Source organism: Meles meles, chromosome 21, assembly GCF_922984935.1.
Source record: "Meles meles chromosome 21, mMelMel3.1 paternal haplotype, whole genome shotgun sequence".
Taxonomy (NCBI): Eukaryota; Metazoa; Chordata; class Mammalia; order Carnivora; family Mustelidae; genus Meles; species Meles meles.
The window spans coordinates 1,030,607-1,050,110 of NC_060086.1; the positions used below are offsets into that span (position 1 = coordinate 1,030,607).

Consider the following 19,504-nt stretch of genomic DNA (forward strand, 5'->3'; position numbering starts at 1 on the left):
GAAGAACAAATACTGTTAAAATGTCTATGTTAAAAGAAGATGTGGTTTATATATACAGTGGGATATTACTCAGCCATCAGAAAGGATGAATACCCATGATTTCCACTGATATGGATGGAACTAGAAGGGATTATGCTAAGTGAAATAAGTCAAGCAGAGAAAGACAATTATCATATGGTTTCATTCATATGTGGAACATAAGGAATAGTGCGGTGGACCATAGGGGAAGGGAGGGAAAACTGAATGGGAAGAAATCAAAGAGGGAGAGAAACCATGGTGACTCTGGACTCCAGGAACCAAACTGAGTATTACAGAAGTGAGTGGGATAAGGGGATAGGGTTAGTGAGTGATAGGTATTAAGGAGGGGACATGTGGTGATGAGCACTGAGTATTATACAGAACTAATGAATCATTGAACACTGCATCTCAAAAACTTAAGATGTACTATATGTTAGCTATTGAATGTAATAAAAAAGTGGGGGGAAAAGTCTATGCTACCCAAAGCAATCCATATATTCAAAGCGATCCCTATCAAAATACTATCAACATTTTTCAAAGAGCCAGACCAAACAGCCCTAAAATTTGTATGCAATCAGAAAAGACCCTGGATAGCTAAAGTAATGTTGAAAAAGAAAATCAAAGCTGGGAGCATCACAATGCTGGACTTTAAATTCTGTTACAAAGCTGTAATCATCAAGACAGTATGGTACTAGCACAAAAACAGACACACAGTTTAGTGGAAAAGAATAGAGAACCACAAATGGACCCACAACTGTATGGCCAGCTAATCTTCAATAAAAGAGAAAAGAATATCCAATGGAAAAAAGACCATCTCTTCAACAACCAGAAAAGACCCTGAATTGCTAACGAATTGTTGAAAAAGAAAAAATTGTGGGCATCATGTTGCCTGATTTCAAGCTATATTACAAAGCTGTGATCACCAAGACAGCATGGTACTGCAACAAAAACAGACACATAGACCAATGGAACAGAGTAGAGTCCAGATATAGACCCTCAACTCTATGGTCAAGTAATCTTTGACAAAGCAGGAAAAAATAACCAGTGGAAAAAAGACAGTCTCTTCAATAAATAGTGCTGAGAAAACTGGACAACTATGTATAGAAAAATGAAAAATGAAACTTGACCATTCTCTCACACCATACACAAAGATAGACTTGAAATGGATGAAAGACCTCAATGTGAGGCAGGAATCTATCAAAATCCTAGAGGAGAACATAGGCAGTAACCTCTTCGACATCAGCCACAGCAACTTCTTTCAAGACATATAAAGGCAAAGGAAACAAAAGTGAAAATGAACTTTGGGTACTTCATCAAGATCAAAAGCTTCTGCACAGCAGAGGAAACAGTCCACAAAACAAAGAGGCAACGCATGGAATAGATAAGGTATTTGCAAATGATAGACAAAGGGCTGATATCCAAGATCTGTAAAGAACTCCTCAAACTCAACACCCAAAAAACAGATAAGGATGTCAAAACATGGGCAAAAGACATGAACAAACACTTCTCCAAAGAAGACATACAAATGGCTAGCACACCCATGAAAAAATGTTCATCATCATTAGCCATCATAGAAATTCAAATCAAAACCACATTGAGATACCACCTTACACCAGTGAGAATGACCAAAATTAGTAAGACAGTAAACAACAACTGTTGGAGAGGATGTGGAGAAAGGGGAACCCTCTTATAATGTTGGTGGGAATGCAAGCTGGTGCAGCCACTTTGGAAAACAATGTGGAGATTCTTTAAGAAATTAAAAATAGCACTACTACAATTAGTAGTACAAGTAATACAAGTTAGTAGTACAGTAGTAATACCATTAATAGTACAAGTAATAGTACTACTACAATTGCACTACTGGGTTTTTACCCCAAAGATAACAGATGTAGCGAAAAGAAGGGCTATATGTACTCCAATGTTCATAGTTAAAAAAACAATGTATACAATACCTTGTCTTTGAGGCTTTAAAAAAAAAAGTGGGAGGAAATGAGAAGCCATATATTTGCATAAAGAATTCTCAGGAAATACACTGAAAACTATAAATAGTGATTAGACGTAAGAGCTGGATAGAGAGGAAAGAAACCCAAACAATTTTTTATGAAGTACTTTTTTGTATGTTTTTATATTAATTAATATATATTAATATTCTAATTAAAATAGAATTCAAATAAGAATATTTTTTAAAAGAAGTTAAGAAGAGAAGAAACTGGTAACCCAAGTGTGAGATCATTAGAACATATAGAAGGAGAGAAAAAGTCCTGATTCAAACAACCAAAAAGGAACTACAAATGCAGATACTAAAGAATGTAGACTATAAATTCCTAGTTTTCCTCACCCTGGTACTACCCTCAAGAAGCATGGGGAAAGTAGAATGGAAATTAGAAATAAAAGTCACAAGAGGGAAAATATTAGCTTATGCAGAAAAGACATCTTTGTGGTATGATGGAAAGAGCATAGGCTTTAGAATAAGATTGAAGAATTCCAGTTGCAACATGGACAGGACTGGAAGTGATTATGCTGAGTGAAATAAGTCAAGCAGAGAGAGTCAAGTATCATAAGGTTTCACTTATTTGTGGAGCATAACAAATGACATGGAGGACATTGGGAGATGGAGAGGAGAAGGGAGTTGAGGGAAATTGGAAGGGAGGTGAACCATGAGAGACTATGGACTCTGAAAAACAACCTGAGGGTTTTGAAGGGGCGGGGGCGGGAGGTTGGGGGAACCAGGTGGTGGGTAATAGGGAGGGCACATATTGCATGGAGCACTGGGTGTTGTGCAAAAACAATGAATACTGTTATGCTGAAAAAATAAATAAATAAATTTAAAAAAAAAAAAAAGATTGAAGAATTCCAGTTCTTGCTATTTACTAACCATATGTCTTTGGGTAAATTATTTAATTTATTCCAGCCTTGGTGATTAATTTCTAAATTCCTATGTCACTTAATTGAAATACATTTTAGAAAAATTTGTTATCAAAGAATGAAAATTGATTTAAGTAAAATGCCAGTACTATACTTAAATATCGATTGTTAACTTATGGGGGAAATCCCTTATTTGTAACACCACACTCATTCTTTTTTTTTTTTTTATTTTATTTACTTAATTGACAGAGAGAGATCACAAGTAGGCAGAGAGGCAGGTAGAGAGAGAAGGGGAAGCAGGCTCCCTGCTGAGCAGAGAGCCCGATGCAGGGCTCGATCCCAGGACCCTGAGATCAAGACCTGAGCCAAAGGCAGAGGCTTAACCCACGGAGCCACCCAGGCACCCTAACACCACACTCATTCTGAAGAGTTGAGTTATTATGCCCATGAAATTGGTGGTATTTTGGAGGGATTAGGTAGTAAGGGAAGAGGGGGTGATATATTGGTTGTATATTTCTGTGTTTATATGTGGGTGTCTCTTAGAGCAAAAAGATTGTTAAAAAGCATTAAGAAAATTTAGAGGTAACCCTTTTTTATTTGAATTTCCTAACTGTAACAAGGAAGTCTCTTACTAATCCCCACATTTGTCATATGTCTTCTACTCTCAACCTGTTTGCCCTTGTTGCTTTTTTTAATTTTTTTAACCACTGGAATATCCCCTCTCCAATTCTGTCAAGAGTTTAAAAATCTGTTAAGGTTACACAAAATCCACCAACTTGACATCTCCTTACAGTAATTCAACCAATCCTGTATTCTTTATTTCTGAAATCTTACAGCATAAATTTCCCATGTGGTTTTTTTAAAATTGTTTAGATGATGAGAGTCTTTCCCTTGCAACAAACTGTAAAAAGCTTAAAAGCATTATTTCATGCATGTTTTTATGTCTGACTTGAAAGATAATAGACATATACTAATTGTTGTTTCAAAAATTTTGACCTAGATTACTCAGAACCCTAAAGATTGTCACCACAATGGCTCAGACATCCTAACCTTTTCCACTGCTACACCTTTTCCCCTTCCCCTAAGGGCCCCTGTAAAAACTGGTTTCTGGCTAAGCAGAGATATACTTGATATTTTCAGGACTCACTGACATTCCAGGACGTGGCTGTGAACTTCACCAGAGAAGAGTGGAACCAGCTGTACCCTGCTCAGAAGATCCTTTACCGAGATGTGATGCTGGAGAACTACAGGAATCTGGTAGCTCTGGGTAAGGATGTTGTCCCTGTAAAAGTAGAAACCATTCTAAATGGGTTTATTCCCTTAAGTAGTGAAAATTTCCAAATCTTTTGTGAATATAGTTCAGGTCAGCACAGAATGCTAATCAGTGCCAGAAATTAATATGTTTCTCCTCAGGTAAAAAGTCTTGACTTTGTTGAGTTTGAGATGGGTAGCTTTATTTTTTTTTTTAATATTTTATTTATTTGACAGACAGAAATCACAACTAGGCAGAAAGGCAGGCAGAGAGAGAGAGGAGGAAGCAGGCTCCCTGCAGAGCAGAGAGCCCGATGCGGGGCTCGATCCCAGGACGCTGGGATCACGACCTGAGCCGAAGGCAGAGGCTTTAACCCACTGAGCCACCCAGGCACCCCTGGGTAGCTTTATTTTACTGCCTCGGAAGTTTCCCCTTTCTAAATCCAGAGGCTCCAAAGACCAAAAAGGTTAGAAATGAATTCTAAGAGAAATTTTTGTGCTTAGTACAAACTCCTATGACATACATTTTTTCCATGAATAGGTCATCAACTTTATAAGCCAGAGGTGATCTCTCAGTTGGAGCAAGAGGAGCAGCGGGGGATGGAAAGAGACAGCGCACTGGACGCTCACGCAGGTGAGGAGCAAGCATTTGGGTATTTGCTGCTCAGTGAAGAGAAGCCGCCACTTCTGAAACATTCAGCTTACTGTGCTCCAAGTCTTTGCCTCTGGAGTTTACAGAATACTGAGACCTTTTTAAAAATTCAGTTTATGTTTGACTTTGTTCCAAATTGGAAATGGCCCTCTTACTTTTTTCCAATTACACAGATAATATATACTTATCACTGAAAAATTCACACAACACAAAAGTTAGTGTAACACAAAAGTTAACTCTGACATTCATGAATACCTTGATGTTGCAGATCTCCACACAGCATTTTCTGTGTCTTCATTCCTTTTCCTTTTGTTATCAAACTCTTTAAACTTGTCTAAAACCCATAGCCTCAATTTTAATTCTCTTGATTACCTTTGTGACATGACTCCTATCCTCTCTGTACTATTAAAGTGGTTTTCTTGGAAATTACTACCAACTTCCTTCAGTCAAATCCAGTGGCTTAAAAAAAATATTATTGTGTCCTCTAATCTTGTTGCATTGGATTGTGTTGACTTTACTTTTTTAGAAATTTTCTTTCACTCTGGCTTGCGATGTTCACGATTCTTGCCTTTTGTAGTCTGTGTCCAATATCTCTATCTGCTCCTTCACTGCTTTCTCTCCCTTTTTATTCTTCTAAATATATGTATTCCTACAGGCTTAGTGTTCTGCTCTGTAGTATATTCCTTTTAAGTAACCCTTCTATGACATTTTCCCATTTCTGTATTTTTAGCCTCAATATTTCACCCACATTCTCTTCCCAGATTTTAGATTATATTTTTGTTTATGAATGTCATACTGTCATCTAAATATTTCAAAACCTGTATCTATTGATGTTATACTCTCTCTTTAAAGAATCCATGAAATAAGAGAGTTATTAACTAAAAAATAAAAACAAAAACAAAACCTTAGCTCCCTCTTGTTGGCATACCACCTAAAATGTTCTGCCTGGTTGTATCAGTAATAAGCAGTTCACTTCTAAATGTATGCCAGATACTGAGGTAGGTATTTTACACTGTAGTTTTTTATCCTGGACTCAGCTACCCTATCTCTATGTAGTTTCCACCCTGATTCTTTGCTCTAGTGCAGTGTTTTCCCATTTGGACTTGGTTTTCTGCCATTCGGACTTCAGCTTCTTTTTCAGGGTGGCTTTGACTTGGCTGTCCTTCTTGCTTTTAGTGCTTCAGGTCATCTTGGGTGAGAAACCTGCTCCTCTTTCAGCCTCACTTTACCTGAATTTTGGTCTGACCAGTGCTGGCATTCTATGGGTAGAAGCTAATAAAACATTTTCTCAAGAACCCCCGAACACTTTCTCCAACAGTAGTAGGTGACGTTATTTCTATGAATCTCCACACCCTGAAACCTGGGAAGTAGGAAACTAAAGGAAGAAGATGAAAAACGCCCTGGGCGCCTGGGTGACTCAGTTGGTTAAGCATCTGCTTTCAGCTCAGGTCATGACCCTGGAGTCCCAGGATCGAATCTGCATTGGGCTCCCCACTCAGTGCTTCTCCCTCTCACCTTCTCCCCTCTCATGCTCTCTCTCTCTCTCTCTCTCTCTCTCTCTCCCTCACCCTCATTCTCGCCCACAAATAAATAAATAAAATCTTAAAAAAAAATAAAAGAAAATGAGAGTGAAAAACTCCCCTCCCAGGTGAGTTGCGAGCATAGGCACTTACAACAGAAGGCAAATCTATTGTTTCCCTCAGGTGTGTATTTTTTCCCCCACAGGCACGTCCATTTGTAGGATTCATGCTATCTCCCATATATCTCTATCCACAGACCCCCAGCTAGAGAAGATGATTGCTAATTTAAGAAAGTTTCCAGAACTTATTTTGTGGATTCCTAAGGCTCTTGGTTCACAGGTCAGGTTGAACAAATGATTTCCTCATATCCGCCTTGTCAGGAATAAGCAGCCTAGCAGTCTCCTTCAAGGAGACAGCTTGCATTTTGGCATTATCCTGTAAGACACAGGAACACAGTCACTGGTTCCTCTTACAAGGATGTGGTAAGACATTTCTGTTGATGGCCTCATGTAATTCTGGCTTGCCCTCCGGGGTACTGCTTGCCTTATTGACATCTACTGATGCATGTTTACCTAGAAACCTCTTCCTCACTGAGGTAAGACCTAGTAAATGTTTGATTTAGCAACAAAGAGGTTAGTAATTATGTTAATAAATAACATGGGGCGCCTGGGTGGCTTAGTCGTTCAGCATCTGCCTTCGGCTCAGCTCATGATCCCAGGGCCCTGGGATCAAACCCCGCATCGAGCCCTGCATCGGGCTCCTCGCTCAGGGAGAAGCATGCTTCTCCCCTCTCCCACTCCCCCTACTTGTGTTCCCTCTCTTGCTGTGTCTCTCTTTGTCAAATAAATAAAATCTTCAAAAAAAAAAAAATAAGAGAAATAACAGGGGAGTGATTAGAAGAACACTCAGTACGTTTTTGAATGAACAGGAGGTAAAAAGGTGGACCTTGTAAGCATGCAGTATTACAAGAAGCTAGAATGAGAAAGGGAGACAATAGAGGATAATAGGAGAATAGAAGGTGGTGTCAAGAGAGGATTGTTCTAAGCAAGAATGATTTTAGGGGCGCCTGGGTGGCTCAGTGGGTTAAATCCTCTTCCTTCGGCTCAGGTCATGGTCTCAGGGTCCTGGGATCGATCCCCGCATCAGGCTCTCTGCTAGCGGGGAGCCTGTTTCCTCCTCTCTGTCTGCCTGCCTCTCTGCCTGCTTGTGATTTCTGCCTATCAAATAAATAAATAAAATCTTTTTAAAAAAGAATGATTTTAGCTTGTTTATAATACTGAAGAAAAGGGGTTAAAAGAGGACTAAGTAGAAAATAAATACAAAATACAGAGCAAGGTTCTAGAAGAGATGGGAGTGGGATTGGGAAGGAGATCAGGGTGATTTTGTATGTAATAAGTTTGTTGGTGGAGATTTGGGGGAATTCACACATGGTTATTTCTATTTTCTTGGTGAAGTTGAAGGCAGGGTCCCCTGTTGAATGTAAAGGAATGGTGGGGCATAGGACAGAACTTGAGGAGTACTTGCTCTAGCCTGTTAAGTTCAATGGAAGCTGACCAAAGATGAATCAAGAGATTACCAAGCAGCTTTGATGATCCAGATGAGATTTTGCCCTATGCATTTGTGGTTTCCAGTGTCCGTGCATATGCCATTTCTCCTATTCTATTCTGCACCCAGAACGGCTTTGCAGAGTTCAGGCCAAGCGCCTGCTAGATGAGTGGAACTAAAGGAAGAAAAATGAGAGTTTGTTAATTCAGGTGATTTGACATAGATTCCAGGAAGTGACAAGAAGTAAAGTAAGGCCTGGAGAGGACTGGAAACTAGAAAACAGTGGATGGGTTAAAGCAGTGGTGTTCTAGATGAGATCAGAATGCAAGTAGCATCTAAATAAGGGCATTGTATTATTCCCCAGCAAGAGAGTGGGACAGTGAGTTTGAGACTCTTTTTATGGATCTGAGTTCAGAGTATAACTGTATTAACCAAGTAAATAACTATTGAAGTGGAGTAAAGATAAAAGCACAAACAACTACCCAGTCAGAAAATAAGATGGAAGAGACGAACCCATTTAGTAGTAACCAAAAAAATAAAACACCTAGAAATAAACTTTTTTTTTGCTTTTGATAGAAAATCTTTGATTGCTCAGTCAAGACATTTATGTTGTTGGTTGGCTTCTAGTCATCACTATGCACAAAATAAATATAAGTAACAGGAAGCACTGCATGTTTAGAGTCCTTAAGAACAATATATCAAAACCCACCTGAGGGGCACCTGGGTGGCTCAGTGGGTTAAGCCGCTGCCTTCGGCTCAGGTCATGATCTCAGTGTCCTGGGATTGAGTCCCGCATCGGGCTCTCTGCTCATCAGCGAGCCTGCTTCCCTCTCTCTCTCTCTGCCTGCCTCTCTGTCTCCTTGTGATCTCTCTCTGTCAAGTAAATAAATAAAAATTTTAAAAAAAAAATTATTAAAAAAAAAAAAAACCCACTTGAACTGTCCCATGGGACAACTGACTTATATACAGGGATGTTCATATTGGGGGAAACAACAAGGCTATAAACTACCTAAATGTTGACCAATAAAGGTTAAACAAATTATGGTATGCACATACATTAGATTACTGTATCACCATTATAAAGGTGGATGGGACACCTGGGTGGCTCAGTTCGTTGAGCAACTACCTTCAGCTCAGGTCACGATCCCAGGGTCCTGGGATTGAGCCTCGCATCAGCTCCCTGCTCAACGGAGGAGCCTGCTTCTCCTCATCCACTCCCACCGCTTATTTCTCTTTCTCTCTCTCTCTCTCTCTCTCTCTCTAAGCAAAATAAATCCAGGAATTTTCCAGGAAAGTGGGCACTCTATACATGAAGCAGAGTCTATTGTTTCTGGGTCACCAGGTCTCAGGGAAAGAAGGCAGACCCAGTGCCACAAAGGCCCACCTGGAAACAAGCTAGGCAGAGTATCTCCCTGCCTTCCCCCAATCTCCACACAGCCAAAAATAATCACCTTGTGACTCACACATTCCAATGCTTGCTTGAAATAAAGGCCGGCCATCAGGATACAGGGTTCAAATGGAAGAGAAATTCAGAACAATTAGGGAGAAAAATTAAATGCACTAGAAATAAACTTTTAACAAGAAATGGTGCAATACCTGCATGAAGAAAACTTTAAAACACTCTGACAGACACAAAAATAAACTTGAATAAATGGACATACCAAGATGTCAGTGTCCCTGATATACATGTACTATAATCCCATAAAAAGTGTCTTCAAGATTTAGAGGGATTAGATAAGCTCATTCTAAGTTTCATATTGGTTATGTGTTGGCTAATTGGACATATAAAAAAATGAAATAGAAAAGAAAAAAACCAAAACAAAAATAATCTGGAGAAGAGAAAAACAAGAGGAACTGTCTCAGTTAGATAATATTCAGCAAAATTTTATTAGAACAGGGCAGACCAACTGAACAGAATAGGACATCCAAAAATAGACTTAGATGAGTTTAGTAGCAGGAGTTTAGTAGACGATAAAGGCGTTATTTCAAATCAAGAGGGGAAAGGTGGACATCCTAAGAAAATGGTATTGAGCCAACTGTTATTTAAAAGGTAGACCTTTTTTTTAATTTGAGTATAACTGACACACAATATTACATTAGTTTCAGGTACACAACATAGTGATTCATATTTGTACTATGCTCACCACACATATAAAAAGTGGATTTTTTAATGAATAGTGAATAGCCATCTGGAAAGAGATAAAATTAGATCCATAACTTACCCCTTAAACCAAGATACCTCAAAGGAATCAGAGGCTATAAGAGACCTGGAAGAAAACACAGGAGAAATCTTTTATAACCTTGAAATAGAGAAATCATTTCTGAGTATGATTCAAAATCTAGAAGCCATAAAAGAAAAAGATTTATACATTCGACAGACACAAATCCCCGAACTCTGCATGGTGTAGAACAATAAGCAGGGTAAAAAGGCAAGTGGCAGTAAAGGGAAATATTTGCAACTTCTATCGAAAGGGCTAAGCTCCCATTAATAAAATGCTCCTCCAACTCAGGAAGAGGCCAACAGCCTAATAGAGTACACACATCTCTGAACAGTTCCTAGATAAAGGAATACAAATACGTGTAATGTGAGAAAAAATGTTCAGCCTCGCTCATAAGAGAAACACAAACTGAAAATACAGATTACCTTTTCTCATCTCTCAGTTTAGCAAAAGTCCAAAAAGTTGCCCACACTGTTGAAAACTCTGTAGGGAAGAAAGCACTCTCATACATTGCTAGGATAAGATGAATCACCCAGTCAGCATAAGGAGGTCTTAGATTATCACAGGGGGTTCCCTTTCCAGATAACCCTGTTTGGTATTATAGACTGTTTGGATGAATAAACATTGTTTTTGTAAACAATTTTATGGGAACTGAGCCACACTCACTCTGGCACTCATATTGTATGTGGCTGCTTCCACTCTGTGACAGCAGAGTTGATTAAACAATAAAGCCCATACGCCTGGGTGGCTCAGTGGGTTAAAGCCTCTGCCTTCAGCTCAGGTCATGATCCCAGGGTCCTGGGATCGAGCCCCGCGTCGGGCTCTCTGCTCCATGGAGAGCCTGCTTCCTCCTCTCTCTCTACCTGCCTCTCTGCCTACTTGTGATCTCTGTCTGTCAAATAAATAAATAAAATATTTTTAAAAAAATAAAAAAAAAATAAAGCCCATACGACCCACAAAACTTTCAATATTTACTATGACCCTGTACAGAAAAAGCTTACCGACCTCTGCCAAGACAGAAGTTTTTCATTATTTATAACCACCACCCTCATTAAGAGATTCATTTTTATTGCAACCCATAAGATCTGTATAATCTATACAATTGAGACAGTCTTACCGAAAAACATTTATCCTTCTATGTCTGATGAACTGATAGTTTCTAATCTTTTTAGCCTGTTTTCTCTCAGTTTTAATGTATTGTTCTATCAACTAAATTAATATTATAACCCACTATAAATAATGGCACTTTTTTTTAATTAACAAAAGAGAACTGGAAATACTATGGTACTTTACACATAGAAAGGATAAACTTGGGCACCTGGGTGGCTCAGTGGGTTAAGCCGCTGCCTTCAGCTCAGGTCATGATCTCAGGATCCTGGGATCGAGTCCCACATCGGGCTCTCTGCTCGGCGGAGAGCCTGCTTCCCTTCCTCTCTCTCTGCCTGCCTCTCTTGTGATTTCTCTCTGTCAAATAAATAAATAAAATCTTAAAAAAAAAAATCTACCTGTCATGGGTATAGAGTTTAAAAAAAAAAAGAAAGGATAAACTTGGGGCACCTGGGTGGCTCGGTTGGTTAAGCGTCTGCCTTCGGCTTAGGTCATGATCCTGGAGTCCTGGAATCAAGCCCGCATCAGGCTCCCTGCTCTTGGGGAGACTGCTTCTCTCTCTCCTGCCTGCTCGTGCTGTCTTGCTCATAAATACATACATACATACATACATAGATACATACATACATACAATCTTTTAAAAAAAGATAAATTTTTAAAATGTTTTCCTCCCTCCCTTTCTCCCTAATTCTTTCCTTTTCTCCCTTTTCCCCTTCTTTCCCTTCCTCTTCCCTTTCTTGTTTCCTTTTTTCTGACTTCTACACAACTTCTTTCAAAAGGCATTGGATGAGGCTAAGCACGGTAAGTTGTCTACTAGGTGAGGTATGCAGTAATGCAGAAGGCCTTCCAAGACGTTGTGGCTGCCCAGTGGCATCACAATATGCTTATTCTAAGATCCTTTCTGGAAGGTATCCCTGCCTAGATGCAAAGGATGTCAGAGGTCTAGGTACCCTAGAAATCCAATTTTATTAAAGGCTCATAACCCCAGGAGTTGATCCAGGGAATATGGAGTCAGTGGGGACAAATAATTACCATATTGAGACTACAGTAGTTCTCTGCAAATCCACTGGTTTTTTTGATGTAGAGCCCCTGGGCTCCTGCAAGAATAATGAAAGCCTGATGAACTCCTGCAGTAAGCTAAAGAATCTTAGTCTGCAGCCTTGACCGAGATATTGCACTTACTTAATTTAGAACTTGGGCACAAACAGAATGCCTGTCATTCTCACAGTGTAGGCACAGGAGACTCTTCTGCTTCTGTGTCTGAAAACACTTGCTTCCCAACTAGCACCTTTTCCATAATCTCAGACAACAGAGGCGTAGGCAATATAAGGTGTGATAGGAAATCGATTCAGGAGAAGTATAAAGTAAGACTTGAGCTTCAGTGAATGGTTGGGTTTCTAGCCAGGTAAGGCCAAACCAGGAGGAAAGTAGACAGTGGATAATGAGTGAAAGGCACCAAAACATCATCTCATATACATAGCTTGATTAAAGTATTCATCCTCATCAATGCCCACCCTCCTTTCAAGGTAAGTTGCAGTCATGTCTGCTAACATGGGGGTTTGGGCTAAGTAAGGAGCTAGAGCAAATGGATTAGAGTTTGTTCTTCACAAATGTTCTTCACAGATAGCCCAAGATAATCACTGTCTCACCCTGGACTGTGTACCCTGGCATCCCAACAGGACATAGATAGATAGTCCTGTGATTGAATATCTGATGGGCCTTGAGGGTATCCAGAGTAAGGGAACAGTGCCTATATGGTCCATGCATTGTCACTCCTCCTGGCATCAACAGATGATGAGTCTGCCAACTAGCAGGACTTTTCCCTTTTCACTCAAAGGCAAGACATGGAAAGAAGGCAGTCAACAAGGTGGCCATGAGTATGTTGATCAAGCTGCCATGTTTCCAGGAATAAACAAGCTTTGGAAGCTAGGCCATAGGGAATGAAGGCCCTGAATTGTACTCCTAGGCAGAAGGAGTTGTTTCCAAATTCCAGTCAATCATTCTAAACATTCTGGAGCCAAAGTCCCTAGGCAGACAAAAGCGTTTTGGCTGAAAATAAAGTGGTTCAGTTGATAATTTTGTTGAAAGCGTCAATTGATTTAAAACAAATATTCTAAATCACTGTTTTTTCCACATATAATTTTAGACCAGAGTTATGTTTATGTATCTTTTTGTATATCTTTAAGCATATTGATCTGTTTTTAACAATTTTCTTTTTCTTTCTACAATTTCTATTTCATGTTCAGCCAACTAACCATTCTTGCCATGCTGTTTGTAATAACAGTAAGTCCAGTGCAGATGTGAATTGATTAAACATAATTTGATTTATCCATAAAAGTGGATATTTCACAACCTTTAAAAATTATGGAAATGTACTTGTTGACATGGAAATGTGCTCATGATACACAGTAATGAAAAAAAGAAAAATACACAGGCCTGGGTGGCTCAGTTAAGCTCCGGACTCTTGATTTTGGCTCATGTCATGATTTCAGGATTGTGAGTCCAAGCCCCACATCAGGCCCCACACTGCTTAAGATTCTCTCTCTGCCCCTCCCTCACTTTCTCTCTCTCTTTAAAAAAAAAAAAAAAGCAAAATACAAAAGAGTATTATGGTGTAATTCCATTTTATTTTTCCAGGACAATTTTGGCATAATTATTAATGGTGCTCCCTTTTACTGTTAAGTGTCCTCATTAGGATGATAATCATATGTCCCAGCTACAAGGGAAAACACTCTTTGAGCTTTTATATGCATTCCCTATGGTTGAAAGACCCAAGACTAGCACATGACTTACATTTGAGAAAACTAAAACCGTCCAAGGTCCAAGAAGAGCTGACTAATAAAATGGCTTTTATAGGTGAGCCAGGAGAAACTGTTGAGTTAGGGTCTGTCTGCACTTTGCAAGATTGTCAAGCCAAGGTATCATGGTGTTTACGAGTCATCCAACATCTTTGATCTTGTCCAATAGGATTCATTGCTGTAGGGATGGTCCCAAGGTACTATCCAAATAAAGATTTATCTATCCAGATCATGGAAATGAGAAGAAAGAGAGATCTGGCTAAAACCTCCCAAGAGTCATGAGTTCCTATTTAATCTTCTGCCAGGGTGAGAATGTGAAGCTACTCAGTCATACAAAAATTGGCCTTTTAATCTCTTCCTCCACACAGCTTCTACCCTCAAACTTTTGTGAGACGGGAACTAAACAGGGGCACCTGGGTGACTTGGTCGGTTAAGTGTCCAGCTGTTGATTCTGGATCAGGTCATGATCTCAGGGTCATAAGATTGAGCCCAACAACAGGTTCTGTGCTGGTGTGGAGCCTGCTTAAGATTCTCTCTCCCCTCTGTGCTCCCCACCCCCCCACAAAAAAGAAGGGAACTAAACAACAGTGAGTGAAGAAAGAGGTAGCAAGGGAAATAATTAAAGTGGGAACAAGAAAAGAGAGCGCAGCAGCCAGGGGAAAAAATGAGCAGGAAGAGAGTAGGATGCAGAAAAAGGCAGGTGGTGGGGAGAAAGGAAGAATGTGACTCTTAACAGCCAAGGGGAAGGAAAGGGAATTAATTTTGGAGTTTTGATTATTAAACAGGTGACCGAACACTTTAATTACTGATTAGAGGCTGTGTTTGTAACAATGTAACAGTAGGAGTATTTGTTATCTAAAAATTAGAGGGAACCATGGAACCTGCCCAAATCTTCATCCAGAAGCGTAATAAGAATGCCCCCATTAAATTAAATTTAAAGAAGTAGTAGGAGACTGAAATGAAATTTTGCTTTTCTCACAATTCATGCTTGTTTAGAATATGATTTACATTTATATTTGTATGAACATGGAAAAAAATCTGGCAAGGCAGGCTCCAAACTATTAAAAATAATGACCTCTAAGGGGCTGAAATTCTTCCTTATTGCATTCCATATTATTTGAATGTGTTATTATAAGCAACTATTCATTGTGTCATTTCAAGCAAAAGATAAAAATATGAAGAAATACTTTTTAAATAAACAGGTCACTGGCACTACAATAGAATAATCCACAGATGAAATTTATAAGGTGGAATACTTATAAATACCTGTCTTCCCCAAGTATAGTCTTTCCTCTAATATCTCCCACCTCTAGCACAGAACTTTCTCTGACATTTCTCATTCTCCTTTCCATTACCTTTCAGCTATAGATACTCCTGGATGATCTCTCCTTATGATTACCATACATGTTTTAAATTTCCCCCTGCTCACTGCTTTCCATCATCTTTTTACAGTCTCCCTTGTTACATGGCCATATTTTAAAACTTATGCCGCTATATGTTTCCCATGATAATTCATTGTGCAACAGTTTCTTTTTCAAAACAGAGGAGATGGCAAAGTATTTGTATGTTCTGCATTTCTTTTAGATGGGGAGAGTAGACCTGAAATCAAAAAATCGACTCCAAACCAGAATATTTCTGATGAAAAACAAAATCATGACATGATAATGGAGAGACTAACAGGAGATAGTTTCTGGTACTCCATCTTGGGAGGACTCTGGGATTTTGATTACCAGTTAGAGTTTAACCAAGAAAACCAGCAGAGATATTTAGCACAAGTATCTTTCACCCACAAAAAGATCACACAGGAGAGAAGCCATGACTGTAATAGATTTCGAGAAAACTATAACATGAATACAAACCTTATTATGCATCAGAGAATTCCTTCAATTAAAATACCCCTTAATTCTGACACACAAGGAAATAGCATCAAACATAATCCAAACTTGATTTACTATCAGGGAAACTATGTAAGAAAGAATCCTTATGAATATAATGAGTGTGGAAAAATCTTCAATCAACATATTCGTCTTACTAACCATATTCATACTGAAGAGAAACCCAGTGAATGTGGGAAGGTTTTCAGCCACAACTCATCATTTACTCAACTTCAGATAGTCCTTACAGGAGAGAAGCCCTATAAGTGTGATGAATGTGGGAAAAGATTCAGCCAGAGGATACATCTTATTCAACATCAGAGAATTCACACAGGAGAAAAACCTTTTATATGCAATGAATGTGGAAAAGCCTTCCGTCAGCATTCATCCTTTACTCAACATCTGAGAATTCATACTGGAGAGAAGCCCTATAAATGTAATCAATGTGGTAAAGCCTTTAGCCGTATCACATCCCTTACTGAACATCATAGACTTCATACTGGAGAGAAACCTTATGAATGTAGTTTTTGTGGGAAAGCCTTCAGCCAGAGGACACATCTTAATCAGCATGAAAGAACTCATACAGGAGAGAAACCCTATAAATGTAATGAATGTGAGAAAGCCTTTAGCCAGAGTGCACACCTTAATCAACATAGGAAAATCCATACTCGGGAGAAATTATGTGAATATAATAAATGTGAGAAAACCTTAAGTCCCAGTCCTTCACTTACCCAGCAGCACATAACTCATGGCGGGGGAATCATATGAATATATAAATCTGGGAAAACTTTTGGTCAGATCTTTTCATTCCTTTCAATATCAAATTATTTACAAAGGAGAGAAAACTTAAACTTTTAATGCATAGAAACTAAATAAATTTAGGTCTTAAATTAGTAGTGTATTCCAAGGAGCACTTATAAATAGCGAAAATAACTTATTTTATAAAAAAGATTATATTAAGATCATGTTCCAAATCTGATATAAAGCTTTTTTCAATGACCAGAAATCTTGTAGGCAATAATCTGTAATTATTCACCTGTAACTTTTATGATATAAAGTTTTTAAATTATGTAAACATTGATTAAGGCAATGATGTAGTGTAACCAGTCACATAAACTTGAAATAAACATAAAGTCAATATTTCTCAAACTTTTGTGATTTGTGTGTTTCCTTTACAGTTTTTATCATATTGTGTTTACTTAATATTTCCCTTTAAAGGGACTAAGAATTTTTAACCTTGTCCTAGGAAATAGTATTTGTGGAAATTATGAGTTTTATATGTCAATTATATTTGTTCTAAAATAAATAAACAGATATTCATCAAAATATATATAACTTCCAAATTAAAAGTATCTATTTGATGTACCACCTAAATCTGTACCTTTATTTGAGAAACAATGTGACAGGATATGACGGTGTTTGTTTATTTGTTTGTTTTTTAGCAACTTTTGCATTTTCATCAAACAAGTCCTAGGATCACTTTAAGAAGAGTCTTGGGGGAGACCGAGGGTCATAGTGATGGACTTTAAAAAGTGATTCAGAGAAGTCTACTTTTCTATCCTGTTGTTCTAGTTTAAATTTCCTTATAGCAAACAGATTGTTTTCACTAAAATGGGTATTTCTGCTATAATTGTGGGTTTGGAGAGAGAGAAGTTTCTTCTTATTGTTTTGTGTTGCTTTTTTTTTTTTTCTGTAATGACCAGGGGCTGAGAGTGCTTGCACCTCCCTGCACATCTGTGAAAGACAAGAAGTATGAGACTGTCCCAGGTGTTGAGCTGTGGTGCCATCATGAGGAAAAGAACCAGGGAAGAGCCTAACTGGCTTATATAAACAACTAAGGAAGTATTACTAGTTGGCTTAATAATTCATTTTACTTATTGAAATAAGTTACTTATTGAAAGAAACCTTTCGGGGCGCCTGGGTGGCTCAGCGTATTAAAGCCTCTGCCTTCAGCTCAGGTCATGATCCCGGGGTCCTGGGATCAAGCCCCGCGTCTGACTCTCTGCTTAGTGGGGAGCCTGCTTCCTCCTCTCTCTCTCTCTCTGCCTGCCTCTCTGCCTACTTGTGGTCTCTATCTGTCAAATAAATAAATCTTTAAAAAAAAAAAAAAAGAAAGAAAAGAAAGAAACCTTTCTCCAAAAAGAATTTAAGGTGGTTAAATTTTATTTTTATGAATACTGCCCTGTTTAACAGGTTATCACCTTTTGATGTTACAAAGCATTATAAATGTAAACTGTCATAAGCCGCAAATAGCTTCACTTTTGGGGCTGCTTCAGTTGCCTGGTTTTCTGTTTTTCTGTCTCCTAAGGCATGGCTTGAAGAAGCCATGAAGCTAAGGTAGGATTGTATTTCCCTTTGCTTCCTCACCTTTTTTCTTCTAACATAGCTCTCAGCTCAAAGGCTTCTCTGACTTTTTCCCTCTGAAAAACTAGATTTTATAAAGTTCTTGGGGCAAAGCTGAAATGATTAAAGATTTTAAAAAACCAAAACACTAAAAACAAAGAAAGTAATGAAATGAACTCATTTTGTCACAAACTTTTCAAAGTACATTTATGCCCCATGCATCAGTGGATGTGGAATAGTTCATAAAATCCTGCGTTATTATACTCAAGAAGGATTTTTAATAGTATTTTGTTATCAAAAGTCTGTGTCGTAGGGGTCCACTTTCAGGTCAGATCTGTTCTGGAAACAGCCACCAAAATGAGCTACATTTAACATTCATTTGCCATAAAGAGGGCACCCAGATTTCAGAAAGAGCGTGAGCCAAGGTGAAATCTCAGACAGTGGAGGTATGTATTAAAAGAAGTAATGGTTAATTACAATTGGTAAAGGCTTTGAACAAAATTTAATTTTGCAACCAGAAAAAAAAAGACCTATCCACAAAGAGTGTTAAGGGTTCCAATACAAGGCAGTGTATCAACACAGGTGAAAACAATGGGATTTTCAGGAGAGTTTCAGCAGAACTTAGATAATCCTAGAAAAAAAGTGTCTGGACTTATCCAGACCACAGTTGCCCAGAGATTTTCACCAATTCATCATAATAAATAAGAATTAAAAATTAGAAGCTTATTAAATTTCTTCTGGGTCATAAATGATGATGCTTATCTTAGTTGTACAGTAAACTATACCATTCTGGGATCAATTTATTTTCATGTCCTTTGTTCTTTTCAAAGTGTTGCAAGTTAAAAAGTGAACTCTTAGTATATTGATTATATATTGTTCTTGGAGTAGAGAAGCCAGAGGAATAGTACTCATTCAAAAACCTGTTAGTTATGACTTATTTCTGTCTAGGAGGGCAAGACATTACCCTTTTACATATCTTAGTTCATTTGATCCATCCAACTATGTCCATTGGTCCTTTATGAAAAGAGATATTAAAGCTTATACATAATAATAAACTATTAATTCAGGATTTCTCATAAGAAATGTCACTAGAACATGGATCACCTGCTGGTTCAGTGAATAAAAATAGTGTCTGGAGCAGCATTTTATAACACATGAAAAATACTTGTTGAATATATTAAAGTTAATAAAGCAAAAGGTTGCTGCTCACATTAAAATCTGTATAACTTTCTCAGAACTTCAGAATGCTAAAGGATCATCAGGTTGATAGATTCTCTTATGTCCAAAGGACTTGTGGGCTTGGAGAAATATG

General features: G+C 38.3%; 1 protein-coding gene across 1 annotated transcript in view; it reads left to right on the plus strand.

The window, feature by feature from the left end:
- ZNF713 (zinc finger protein 713) overlaps positions 1–16,946 on the plus strand; it is a 39,114-nt gene extending 22,168 nt beyond the window's left edge. The window contains exons 3-5 of the mRNA XM_045992507.1: positions 4,024–4,150; positions 4,676–4,768; positions 15,560–16,946. Coding sequence (XP_045848463.1) covers positions 4,024–4,150; positions 4,676–4,768; positions 15,560–16,617 — 1,278 coding nt within the window. The 3' untranslated portion in view covers positions 16,618–16,946. The remainder of the gene's footprint in view (positions 1–4,023; positions 4,151–4,675; positions 4,769–15,559) is intronic.
- The last annotated feature ends 2,558 nt before the right edge of the window (positions 16,947–19,504 follow it).